At 48.1% G+C, this 14,168-nt stretch overlaps 1 protein-coding gene across 12 annotated transcripts in view; it reads right to left on the bottom strand.

Annotated features, from left to right (window-relative positions):
• CTIF (cap binding complex dependent translation initiation factor) overlaps positions 1-14,168 on the bottom strand; it is a 178,476-nt gene that overhangs the window by 127,583 nt on the left and 36,725 nt on the right. For all 12 annotated transcript variants that reach the window (XR_014556181.1, XR_014556182.1, XR_014556183.1 and 9 more), the window contains exon 2: positions 1,239-1,451. Coding sequence is in view for 4 of the 12 variants with exons in the window: in XM_083702736.1 (XP_083558862.1) it covers positions 1,239-1,418 (180 nt within the window). In the remaining 8 variants the exon portion in view is untranslated. The remainder of the gene's footprint in view (positions 1-1,238; positions 1,452-14,168) is intronic.

The following is a 14,168-nucleotide window of genomic DNA, read 5'->3' on the forward strand; positions in this document are numbered from 1 at the left end:
AGCTTCACAAAGAACTTCGTTTGAGCTTGAAACTGGAGATTGAAGGGGAATCATTTTAAACCAGCCCTGCTGCGAGTCTATGCAGAAAGTTACTGCCCCACAGATTTATTTATTAGCCTGCCTGCCCACAGGTCAGCCACTTGTGGAATATCGACAGCCTAAAATTGACGGAGCTGCAGGGAATGGATAAAATTAAACAAGGGGGTGGATTGGAGCCCCCTCCCCAAAAAATCTGGTTTCCCTGCTCTAGAGGCAGCAGTGGTTCGTGTTGGACCAGGACCAGGGTTCAAATTCTCACTCGGCAATGAAGTTCACTGGGTGACCTTGGTCCAGTCACTGCCTCCCAGTCTAACCTACCTCACAGGGTTGTCATTTTGGGGATTAAATGCTGAGGGTGAGAATCATGCTCACTACCTTGAAAAGTTGGGATATAAATGAAATAAATAATACAGCTGGAAGAGGAGCTTCACCGGGGGGGGGGGGGGGGGGAGTGAGCTGTAAACCAGCTTGAGAAAAAGGCAGGATATTATTGTTGCTGTTGTTATTTGTTAAATGTGTATACCATCCTTCATCTGAAGGTAACAGGGCTGTTCACAACACAACATAAAATACAAATACAAACGAAAAGAAAACCCAAAACAAGCCAATGACCTTCTTCCTACAAATACATTTATAAAAGGCATTTAAAGAGGAATGTTTTTGCCTGGCGCCTACAGGTGTACAGTGGTACCTCAGGTTAAGTACTTAATTCGTTCCAGAGGCCTGTTCTTAACCTGAAACTGTTCTTAACCTGAAGCACCACTTTAGCTAATGGGGCCTCCTGCTGCTGCCGCGACGCTGGATTTCTGTTCTCATCCTGAAGCAAAGTTCTTAACCTGAAGCACTTTTTCTGGGTTAGTGGAGTCTGTAACCTGAAGCGTATGTAACCTGAAGCATTTGTAACCTGAAGTACCACTGTATAATGAGGGCGCCAGGCAAACCTCCCTGGGGAGAGCATTCCACGAGTGGGGAGGCCCTGCAGCAAAGGCCCCGTCTTCGTGTTGCTGCCCCTCCGGCGCTCTGGCTGAGGAAGCACACAAAAAGGGGCCTCAGATGATGACCGCAGGGTCTGGGTCAGTTCATATGGGGAGAGAATATAAATGCCATTCTTCATCGTCATCGCAAATGGCACCCAATTCGTTGTACTCTCCCCACTGCACCTTACAGCCCCTCGTCCAAGTTCGCCCACCTGTACCCACCTGCGAGACATTAGACTGCGTTTTCTCGCTCTCCCCGTCCCCTTCCGTCTTGTCCGTTAGCAAGCCTTGGACCTGATACTCCAAAACGTAGCTGTCGATGAAACGCTCCAGCTCTTCGATTTCCTGCGAACGGTTGCTCCCTGCCTCAGACGAGGCAGAAGCCGCAGAGGAATTTTCCATCACTCGGGATAGGGAGCCAAGAGCGGAAGGGGCCTAAGGGCAGGAGGGGTGGGAGAAGGAGAGAGAAAACATGGTTTTTACCTAAGTGCCAATATTTGCATTTAAAAACAGAGAAGTCTGAGGAACTGCTCACTTGCACTCCTCAAGCCCTGTCAGAATTTTAAAGTACCTCCCCGCTCCTCTGCCTACAAATATCACAAGGCACTTATTAGACACTTATCCAACCTTCCTCCGCCCCCCAAAGGAGCCTACAACACAAAGAAGCAAATACAACACAAAGTTTAGAAAAGCTAACATTTAAAAACGACCAGTCAAATATCCTCACAGCTCAGTAGCTGAGAAATAGGAACTGCGGTTTGTTCAGGGTGGATCACTAGGACGTTCCTATCCCCCCCATAACCAGTATTCGAAATTCGCCAGGTGCATTTTTGCACCTATCGGCCACTTGCGACCAAGTGAAGATGCCTGGGTGCTGGGATGGCGCCCGATGTCTCCACCATCTGCCTGGGGATCTTTGGACCTGTGCTGTTTCCACACACCAACAACGCATCCTTTAGAATTTTACCTGTGATATTTCATTTGCAGAAGCCGAACGAATTTCAGGAACGAAAAGAAAGCCATATTGAAAAAATACGACATTCCAGCCGCCTGACCCCAAAATGGCAACGAGGCATTCCGTTTTGGTGATTGTAAAATGGCGGTTTAAGGAGCCATTTGTTCCCAACGCTGCACATAACTACGATTCCCAGAGTCCTCTGGGAAGAAGGACTGATGGTTAAACTGGTTTAAGTCTGTGGTGCGGATGTGCCCCTTAGGCTTAGATTGGGGCGTGGAGGGAGGGATTTTCAGCGGCAACCAGAAACATAAATCTTGTGGAGGCACGCCAGACTAGGCCTGGGCAATATATATATTGCTGTATCACCCAGGACTAGTGTGAAGAGTAGATCGTGATGTTGGTTTCACTCAGCGGTGTACTGGTGCTGAAACCGCTGCTCTCCTGAGTCCCTCTGCCAGCGGCGCAACTTCATCCAGGGTTGCTGCTGGCAGAGGGGTCGGAAACACGGCGGTTTCACCAGCGATATGCTGCTGAGTGAAACCAACATCACAGTCTGTTCTCATATAGCGCAGAGGGAGAAAGAAGCTGCAGGTGGGGTAGGCTTCTTCTACACCACAGCTGAGTGAAGCCCGATGCTCCTGAGGAATTGGGGTCGCTCAGCTGGGGTGGGGGGAGCCCTCTCACCCCCAAGGTGAGCAGTGGCCTAGGCCAGTTGCATTGGCCCTAGCCTGCGAGGCACTGGAAAGGGCCCCAGCTCCGGCAGTGAGCTCTGCGACGGCTTCACCCTGCGTCTAACCTGCTAAAGCCAATGCAGCTTGTTTCAATAATAATAATAATAATAATACAGTCATACCTCGGGATAAATGTGCTTCACATTGAGCGTTTTCAGGTTACGCTCCGCGGCGACCCGGAAGTAATGGAGTGCATTACTTCTGGGTTTTGCCGCTTGCGCATGTGCAGACGCTCAAAATGACGTCACGCGCATGCGCAGTAGCGGTGAATCGCAACCCACGCACGCAGGTTAGACTCTACTCAGGATGTGAACGGGGATTTGGAACGGATCCCATTCGCATCCAGAGGTACCACTGTAATAATATATATATATATATATATATATATATATATACACACACACACACACACACACATACACACACACACACACACACACACACACACACACACCCCGCCCATCTGGCTGGGTTTTCCCCAGCCACTCTGGGCAGCTCCCAGCAGAAAATTAAAAGCGGAATAAAATGTCAAACGTTAAAAACTTCCCTAAACAGATGACTTCTAAAAGTCAGTTGTTTATATCCTTGACTTCTGGAGGGAGGGCGTTCCACAGGGTGGGCGCCACTACCTAGAAGGCCCTCTGCCTGGTTCCGTGTAACCTCACTTCTCACAGGGAGGGAACCGCCAGAAGGCCCTCGGAGCTGGACCTCAGTGTCCAGGCTGAACAATGGGGGTGGAGACGCTCCTTCAGGTATACAGGGCCGAGGCCGTTAAGGGCTTTAAAGGTCAACACCAACACTTTGAATTGTGCTCGGAAACGGTATATTCTTCAAACCATGATGTCTGGCTGGTGATGCGCTGCCAATCTGAAAATCTAACATCGCCCAGCCCTGCGCCAGACACACATGAAAGAATTAAAATAGCACGGGAGTTCCTCTTTCGCACACCTTCACCACCCTTGAGCGGGGGTTCCAAGAAGCAAGCCATTATTAGCTCCTTCCAATCTGTGCGAGCATGTGCTTTGAGCCCCGTGGCAAGCCAAAGATGGCCGAACAAGAGACCCAATTACCAAGGTCAGCTAACAATGGGAAATCAAAAGGCTCAGCACCGGGCGAGGCAAAGAAAAGAGGCGACGGAGGGGGACACATTTAGCTCTTCGAGCGCAGGAAGCCAAGAGATTCTTCCGAGCTCCGCTCTGCAGCGTCGCAGGCAGACCCCCGAAAGAAGCGAAGCTGCCACAAAGGGTTTTGCTTCAACCTCCACATGAAAGCGCAGCCCATTGTAGTCCCTCCTGCAACACGACAATGGAGAGAAGCCATTAAAGGCCGCCACTCACCAGGGCTCTTATTGCCAAACTGACAGATGGACAATGCCAAGCCAGGCGTGACATATGGGAACATGAATAAACACGGCACAGGGGGTGACGGAAGAGTAAATAATTAACTGGTTCCTAGAGGATAGCGGGACAGAATGAACTGCAGTCCGGAGTCGGGACTGCAAATGGTCCGGATTCGGGTTTTGGCTCATTAGCCCTCTTAAAAAAAGTATTAAAAATGCTAATAACTGAGGGATAACTGCTGCAATTACATGCAAGCTATCCATCTCTCGGTGAGACACAATCAATCCTCTGGAACTCACTGCCTATTGACGTTTAGGCAGGTGCCTTCATTGTACTGCTTTCAATGCCCGCTAAAACTTTCCCCTCAAGACAAGCCTACCCAGACATGTAAATTTATTATGTACCATTGTGAGGGGTGTTGTTGTTTTAATCTGCAAGTTTGTTAGCCGTTTATTAGGTCTGCCACTTCTAATTACTACTTTAAGCATTTTGCACCATTTCATGAAAAGCGCTGGGTTTTTTTAATATGATGAAGTGGTGTTCAAATCATGTTAAATGTAAGTACAGTGGTACCTCAGGTTACATACGCTTCAGGTTACAGACTCCGCTAACCCAGAAATATTGCTTCAGGTTAAAAACTTTGCTTCAGGATGAGAACAGAAATCGTGCTCCGGCGGCACAGCAGCAGCAGGAGGCCCCATTAGCTAAAGTGGTGCTTCAGGTTCAGAACGGACCTCTGGAACAAATTAAGTACTTAACCTGAGGTACCACTTTAGCGAATGGGACCTCCCGCTGCTCCTGCCGCACCATTTCTGTTCTCACCCTGAAGCAAAGTTCTTAACCCGAGGTACTATTTCTGGGTTAGCGCAGTCTGTAACCTGAAGCGTCTGTAACCCAAGGTACCACTGTAAATGTATGTTCTGAACATAAAGGTAAAGGTAAAGGTACCCCTGACCATTAGGTCCAGTCGTGACCGACTGGGGTTGCGGCGCTCATCTCACTTTATTGGCCAAGGGAGCGGGCGTACAGCTTCCAGGTCATGAGGCCAGCATAACTAAGCCGCTTCTGGCGAACCAGAGCAGCGCACGGAAACACTGTTTATCTTCCCGCCAGAGCGGTACCTATTTATCTACTTGCACTCTGACGTGCTTTCGAACTGCTAGGTTGGCAGGAGCAGGGACCGAGCAACGGGAGCTCACCCCGTTGTGGGGATTCGAACCGCCGACCTTCTGATCGGCAAGTCCTAGGCTCTGTGGTTTAATCCAGAGCGCCACCTGCGTCCCTTATGTTCTGAACATAAAGGCGGCCAAAATCATTGTACAAGGCAAAATGGCCCTCCTAGCCCAGCCGGCACTCGGAATCGGGACCAATCTGGAGTCCGCAAGCAGAGAATAAATGTGCTTTGTCCCCGGCATCTGATAATCCTGGGATGGGGAACCTATGGACCAGTCTTCGAAATTAGCCAGGCGCTAAGCACATTTTGCAACTGGGGACTGTCAGAATGCAAGCTCTTCGAGAAGTCTTGTCGCTGTCTGTGGCAACTGAGAGAATAAAGTAAAAGAATAAAATTGCAAGACTTTGCACCCATAACCTAGATTCCGGGAGCCATGTGGTCAATAGATTTTCTGTCCTAGTTTCTAACACTGCTGTATCATTGGCCATGCTGGCTGGGATGGAGTTGGGAGTCGAGGTAATTGTTGTTGTTGTTTAGTCGTGTCTGACTCTTCGTGACTCTATGGACCAGAGCATGCCGGACACTCCTGTCTTCCACTGCCTCCCACAGTTTGGTCAAACTCATGCTGGTAGCTTCGAGAACACTGTCCAACCATCTCGTCCTCTGTCGTCCCCTTCTCCTTGGGCCCTCCATCTTTCCCAACATCAGTCTTTTCCAGGGAGTCTTCTCTTCTCATGAGGTGGCCAAAATATTGGAGCCTCAGCTTCAGGATCTGTCCTTCCAATGAGCACTCAGGGGTGATTTCCTTCAGAATGGAGAGGTTTGATCTTCTTGCAGTCCATGGGACTCTCAAGAGTCTCCTCCAGCACCATAATTCAAAAGCAACAATTCTTCGCCGATCAGCCTTCTTTATGGCACCTTCCTATGCAACGTTCTGCAAACAAAGCGAGTGCTGTACCCACGAGCTACGGTCTTGTCCTTCATTCTGGAACTCCCTAGAACAGGCGTAGGGGACCTTTGGCCCTCCAGATATTCCTGAACTACAGCTCCCATCAGCTCCAGCAAGCATGGCCAGGAATGGTGGGTGATTATCAGCATCTGGAGGTTCTCCACACCTGCTCTAGAAGTTTGGAGGCAGGGGTTATGGTGGGGGGCATACAAGCCAAGAAGTTATCTTTCACATTTAGTGGTCCGTGTGAGAAGCATTGCCCTTGTTGCTCCACAACAATACCTCTGGAGTCACTTTCCCCTTAAGCTCTCCTACCACACTTCAGTCCACGAGAAGAACGTCCAGCAATATCCCGAGCAGCCGCCTTGCTATGCTTTAGCCTCCCGCTCCTGGCTTGCATCGTTAGGCTGTAAGCTCTCCTGCCAAGGTAATGTGATGGGATTTGGCCTTTGAACACCTGGGCTTGCTGTGAGGTGTCAGATATGCTTAAGAAAGCGGAATGCCAAGATATAATCAGAGTTTGTACATGTTCGGTGCCAAAGAAAGAAAAAAAAACACCCCAAGCTCTGTGTCAAGAAGAAAGCTGAATTCTACAACCAGGAAAGTTTTCCAAGTATGAAATGAACAAATGTGATTTGCAGTTTATCCTGCACCCAGATTCAGCTTTTGAAAATTGGGCTACTAACTCAAACGCACCATGCTGAGAGAGGAGAAGGCAGGCATATTTTTTTAAATTTCTCTGTTAAATTTCCGTCAAATAATGTTGGGCTTAAAAGCAATCATTGCTTCCCCCACCTCTTGCATCAGATGGTGGTGACACCAAAAAGTGTTCTCAGTGTCATGTTATGGGTTTTGTTGCATGTTATGTTTTAAATTTGGGGGACGCAGGTGGCGCTGTGGGTAAAAGCCTCAGTGCCTAGGGCTTGCTGATCGAAAGGTCGGCGGTTCGAATCCCTGCGGCGGGGTGCGCTCCCGTCGTTCAGTCCCAGCGCCTGCCAACCTAGCAGTTCGAAAGCACCCCCGGGTGCAAGTAGATAAATAGGGACCGCTTACTAGCGGGAAGGTAAACGGCGTTTCCATGTGCGGCTCTGGCTCGCCAGATGCAGCTTTGTCACGCTGGCCACGTGACCTGGAAGTGTCTCCGGACAGTGCTGGCCCCTGGCCTCTTGAGTGAGATGGGCACACAACCCTAGAGTCTGTCAAGACTGGCCCGTACGGGCAGGGGTACCTTTACGTTACCTTATGTTTTAAATTTGACTACTTTGCTCTGTATGTCGCCCAGAGAACAGGTTTGTTAGGTGACTCCTAAGCTGAATTGGGACGCGGGTGGCACTGTGGGTAAAACCTCAGCGCCTAGGACTTGCCGATCGCATGGTCGGCGGTTCGAATCCCCGTGGCAGGGTGAGCTCCCGTCATTCGGTCCCAGCTCCTGCCCACCTAGCAGTTCAAAAGCACCCCTAAGTGCAAGGAGATAAATAGGTACCGCTTTCTAGCAGCTAGGTAAACGCGTTCCGTGTGCTGCGCTGGCTCGCCAGATGCAGCTTGTCACGCTGGCCATGTGACCCGGAAGTGTCCTCGGACAGCGCTGGCTCCCAGCCTATAGAGTGAGATGAGCGCACAAGCCTAGAGTCGGACACGACTGGCCCGTACGGGCAGGGGTACCTTTACCTTTAAGCTGAATTAATGATGATGATCAGAAGTAAATGAGCCGGAGGAAATTAACACGCTGCCAAGCTGAATGGGGATGGAAATATGAAGGTGAAGCTTATCCTTAAAAAAAAAAAAATCAGACATTTTTGTAAGGCTTTGATCATGAAGGAGGAAGGTCTGAGAAGAGGTGGTAGCTTGGAGGATCTGAGAATGTGCTTCACATACAGGAGAGTTCCAAGTTCCGGCCTGGCCTGCGATTCTCCTGGTCTCTGCTGCTGAGAGTCTCCTAAGCAAAGATGCCAACCAACATTATTAAATACTGGGCCAGTGTTTAAAAGGCGTTTTGAAGGCGTTTTGAAGCAGTGTTCGAAATAAGCCAGGTGCAACTTCAGCCACACGGAGATCTCTGGACACCAGGTTGGCCTCAGACATCTCCACTTGGCTGACCTTAAGCAGGTAAGCTTGTTTATTATTACAGTCATACCTCATATTACGTTTGCACGTTTTCAGGTTGCGTCCCGCGGTGACCTGGAAGTACCGGAAAGGTTTACTTCCGGGATTCGCCGCTCACGCATGCACAGATGCACAAAATGACATCATGCGCATGCACAAAAGCGGTGAATCGCGACCCGCATGTGTGCAGACACGGGCTGCATTCTTTTCAGGTTGCGAACGGGCCTCCGGAACGGATCCCGTTCGCAACCAGAGGTACCACTATATTAATTATATTTTTTATTTATGTATACCCTGCCCATCTGGCTGGGTTCATTGCATTTCTATCCCACCTTTCTCTCCAGGGAGTGTATGGTTCACCCCGCTCCTCAGTTAATCCCTACGACGATCCTGTGAAGTAGATTAAGGGGGCTGTGACTGACTCCAAGGTCAGTGAGCTCCATGACTGAGTGGGGATTTGAACCCTGATCTTCCAGGTCCTGGTCCGGCACTCTAACCACTACACCACCCTGGCTTCCGAGAGTTCTTCTTCCTATGGGGCAGCTCTATAAATTAGGTCGGTAAATAAATCTGGGGAAAGCAAAAAGGAGAGAAGGATCTGAAAGCATTTTCCTTGAAGCTTGACTTCCATTTTATTTTGCATTGTTTTCTTTGATGTTTTAATGTTGCAAACCGCTTTGAGATTTTTTCTTTAAATTTTAAAACGGTGTAGAAATGAAATGAATAATGATAATGGACTTCATTGCAAAAGGAAAAGAATAAAGGCACAGATACATTCCCTTGTGGCAACCGTAACCTAGGTTTAAGGTGCCATTTGGTGATTAGCTTATATATCTAAATTTCTAACCATGTTCACAGCACTTTGCACCTGATGTCATCGTGATGTCGGGGGGCTGACTATTCGCAGAGCCAAAAATGTTCACCACCCCTGCTGTAAAAGGCAGGTTCTTCATATGCTCAGACACCAATGCCAAGAAGAGAGGCATTAACGGTTTTATAGCACCAATCAACCACCAAAAGGCCAGTGGCTCTTTCATTTAATTTAACATTTCTAATCTGCCCATCGCCATAGTCAATTGCAGGACAGGGTACGATAAACTCCAGTTAAAACAATAAACTAGTCAATTTGCATCAAGGCAACAAGAAAAGTAAATAAACCACAATTTCAGAACTACGTCCTTCTAGCCCAGATGTGGGGAGCTTTTGGCGCGCAAGGTGTTGCTGAACTACAACTCCCATCAGCCCCAGGGGGGCTGGGAGTTGTAGCTCACCTAAAACAGGAGAACCCCAGGTTCTCCACATCTGTTCTCACCTGTCCTGAACAACTGACATCCTACAAATCCCCAAGTAAATAAGTGTGTAAATAAGGAGATTTCCCAGTGGAAGTGACCAACAGCATGGCTGAATGTCAGAATGAAGGTTGGTGTATTTTGAAAATGGAAAGCGTAATGCTGGTGGTCAACAAGAGGTTTAAAGGCTATCGGGACACGGGTGGCACTGTGGGTTAAACCACTGGGCCTAGGACTTGCCGATCAGAAGGTTGGCGGTTCAAATCCCCGCGACGGGGTGAGCCCCTGTAGCTCGGTCTCTGCTCCTGCCAACCTAGCAGTTCAAAAGAACGTCAAAGTGCAAGTAGATAAATATGTACCGCTCCGGCAGGAAGGTAAACGGCGTTTCCGTGAGCTGCTCTGGTTCGCCAGATGCGGGCTACATGACCCAGAAGCTGTACGCCGGCTCCCTCGGCCAATAAAGCGAGATGAGCGCCGCAACCCCAGAGTCGGCCATGACTAGACCTAATGGTCAGGGGTCCCTTTCCCTTTACCTAAGGCAAATTTTTAAAAATGTTGTATAAACACCAACAATTGGGAAACACTGGCCTGTGAGCGCTCCAATTGGAGAACAGCCTTTACCAAAGGTGTCATGGGCTTTGAAGACACTTGAACTCAGGATGCAGGGGAGAAACGTGCTAAGAGGAAGGCACACTTGGCAAATCCACACCGTGATCAACTCCCTCCTGGAAACCAATGTCCCCACTGTGGAAGGACGTGTGGATCCAGAATTGACCTACACAGTCACTTATGGACTCAATTGTTAAAACAGTGTTTATGGAAGACAATCTTACTCGGCTACGAGTGATCACAGAAGAAGAAGAAGAAGATTTTGCTAGTATTCCAGAAGCACAGAAGCAGCACAAGACCTGGGCCGGCTCTCAGGCAGGCCCTGAAGTTTGTGTGTGGGACTCAGAAAGTGAATTGCCTCCTGTCGGCCATATTGGAAAATGGCGTCTACCTCCATCAGGCAGGGGAGCCATTTTGACATGTACCCCAACCAGGAGGAGGCAGGAAAAATGGATTAAAAAGAAAAACCGAGAATGTGAAGGGCACAAGAGGGCAAGGGCTGGCCGACACCATGAGATAATCCCTATTAGGAGAAGGGGAGAGGACAACATATGGGAATTTAGAAAATCCGTAGGGTCATGGCAAAATACGGCCAATGAAAGTGGAGATGGGGGGATATACATGATTTGCTGAAATACTTTTCTCTACCCCCTTATCAGAATTCAGATTCTAAGCATCTTTGAATCAAAGTCTGCCCTTTTTAACTTTTATTTTATTTTATGTACAGTCCTTTCAATAGAAGACTTTACATCCAAAATAAACCAGAATACAAGCAAAAACATGGCTCACATATTTTCATTTGTACCAAATTCTTCTCAAATTCCCTTGTTTTTCTATTCTTTAATGTTAGCCTTCTTTTAACTCCTTGTTCTTAGCCTCTTAAATCACCTAGGCATCCTTAACAATTTTCCAAGTATTGCCCTATCCCTCCCCCCTCCCATCCACTGCTTCCCTTCACCCAAAGTCTGCTTTTTTTTATGTCTCTCTGAAAGTACCCTACACACCGGTGCAATACTGATATTCATATTATCATCTCACCCTAGTATACCCGTTCATATATCCAAAATGCTGGCTGCCAAAACAGATGCAACACAGGACAAAATTAGGAGGAACTTTAGTAGGCAATCTGAATGAATTAATGAATATGTTACATATGGTGACAACAGACAATTAGCAGGAACACACACACACACATACATTCTAAGATGGAATGGTTAATTAAAATATGGCATGTCACCAAACTGAAGAGACCGGCAATGTGTGTTGTTGCTTTTTTTTTAATGTAGAGAATAGTTTCTTAATAATATTGTCATTTTGGTATTAGATGGCAGAAAACTGTCGGAGCTGGAGGTATCTTTTACACCGAAAACACTGCCTTTGTTGTGCAACGCCTCTGCATATTTTATAAGTGCTTGTTGTATTTTAGCACTATTGCATGAATTCGCTCACATCAAACAGCCTGTTTGCATTTGCTTTTACAGTCATACCTCGTGTTACATCCACTTCATATTACGCTTTTAAGTTACATCCCACGGCGACCCGGAAGTACCGGAAAGGGTTATTTCCAGGTTTCGCCGCTCGTGCATGCGCAGTGCGTATGCGCAGAAGCGGCAAATCGCAACCCGCACGTGTGCAGACACGTCGCTGTGGGTTGTGTTCCTTTTATGTTGCGAATGTGCCTCCGGAACGGATCCCGTTCGCAACCAGAGGTACCACTGTTCTATGCAAAAAATATTCCATATAAAGAAAGTAATGGGAATTTCTAGACCTGTCCTCCAGTATTTTTATTTTTTAAATGAAAAATGATGAGAGGTAATGAGGTTCAATTTTCATTGCAGCCGTGGCACAGAGAAGGGTGGAAGTTGGGGCCATGGCGCCGATAAGAATTTTTCCAGGGTGGTCTGGGTTCAAAGTAAAACAATGGAAGAGTTGGATTGGGCTAGTTTCTCACAAAAAAGGGGAAAATATAGTGCCTGTAGATTTTGCCTCATATCTCAATAAATTTATCTACAATAAATTTACTCTTAAAAAAAAAAGGAATACAGTCGTACCTTGGATGCTGAACGCCTTGGTACTCGGACGTTTTGGCTCCCGAACGCCGCAAACCCAGAAGTGTTTCAGCTTTCAAACGTTTTTTGGAACCTGAAGGTCTGACGGGGCTTCAAATCAGAAGCCACGCTTTGGTTTCCAAACATTTTGGAAGTTGAATGGACTTCCAGAACAGATTCAGTTTGACTTCCAAGGTATGACTGTACAGTGGTACCTCAGGTTAAGTACTTAAATCGTTCTGGAGGTTCGTTCTTAACCTGAAACTGTTCTTAACCTGAAGCACCACTTTAGCTAATGGGGCCTCCTGCTGCTGCCGCGCCGCCGGAGCCCAATTTCTGTTCTCATCCTGAAGCAAAGTTCTTAACCTGAAGCACTATTTCTGGGTTAGCGGAGTCTGTAACCTGAAGCGTATGTAACCTGAGGTACCACTGCATGGGGATTATGGTTCATGGAGGGGGCACCTGCCCTCTTAGCCTCCCCTCTGTCAATGCCCATGGGTAGGGAATTTAACCCCTTCCAAACCTACTATTAGAACTGCTTGGGAGAACAAACATAATACACACACCTGCCTTTTCCCCCTGTGCAGTTAAGAGCTGGTTCTGGGAGGAAAGATGACAAAAATAAGGGAAAATGTGTGTGTTGGGTGACTGGGGGGGTTCGGTTAAGTTCCCCTCCCCCATATGGTGGCTTTGATTTTTTTTAAAAAAGATCAGAGCCTTTCACTGCTTTTAAGTTAAAAAACAAAACAAGAGTAGGGAAGGATTGATCATGGATCTCCAGTGTGACGTCTGTTTTGGCCCCAAGTGATAGTGTTTGCCTCAGCTAATATCAGCATTCTGCCAGTAAAAGTAATGAGATGAAAGCGACTGCTCTTGACAGTGTCATCTAGCTGACTGAACAAAAGAAAATGGAGAGGGAGGGAGGGGAAAAACAGACTGGGGTGGGGGGTGTCTTTCCAAATCCAGCTGGCAAAATGCTTAGTGCTGCAAACTGGTCCAACTGCAACGCAGTCCCTCATTATAGGTAAGGTGAGGGTAAAGGGACCCCTGACCGTTAGGTCCAGTCGTGACCGACTCTGGGTTTGCAGCGCTCATCTCGCTTTATTGGCTGAGGGAGCCGGCATACAGCTTCCAGGTCATGTGGCCAGCATGACTAAGCCACTTCTGGCGAACCAGAGCAGCGCACGGAAACGCCGTTTACTTCCCGCCAGAGCGGTACCTATTTATCTACTTGCACTCTGACGTGCTTTCGAACTGCTAGGTTGGCAGGAGTAGGAACTGAGCAACGGGAGCTCACCCCGTTGCGGGGATTCGAACCGCTGACCTTCTGATCGGCAAGTCCTAGGCTCTGTAGGTATGGTTCTACTTAGTCCTTGAACTCTTTCCCACAACGCCGCTCGGAGACCATAGACCTTTCTCCCCAAGCTGTAGCCCCAAGGGTTAAGCCCCGTCCAACTCTACAATTCAATGCTTCAGGAGAAGAGTGCCCGCTCTGCATACAGGAGGACCTAAATTTAACCTCTGCCATCTCCAGTAGAAAGGATTTGAGATGATAGGAAATATTTCTATCAACGGTCTGTCAGAAATACTGCCAGCTACCGTTGGTGGTACCAGACTTGATCAACAGTTTGTCCAATACAGAAAAGGGTGAACAAAATGATCAATACAAGTTGTTAAGAACTGCAGGTGGGGAGAGCGTTGTTACGTCCAGGCCTTGCAGGGGGTCTTCCCCCTGGCATCTGCCTGGCCAGAGCCGAGCGCTGGACTAAATGGGCCTTTGGACTTCTCTCAAGGTTCGCCAAGCTCATTCCCCCAGAGCAGCAGTTCTCAACCAGTGCGTCCCCAGATGTTGTTGGACTAAGGTGGTACCTCGGGTTAAGAACTTAATTCGTTCCGGAGGTCCGTTCTTAACCCGAAACTGTTCTTAACCTGAGGTACCACTTTAGCTAAT

Source organism: Podarcis gaigeae, assembly GCF_964106915.1.
Source record: "Podarcis gaigeae genome assembly, chromosome: 11".
NCBI classification, from domain to species: Eukaryota; Metazoa; Chordata; class Lepidosauria; order Squamata; family Lacertidae; genus Podarcis; species Podarcis gaigeae.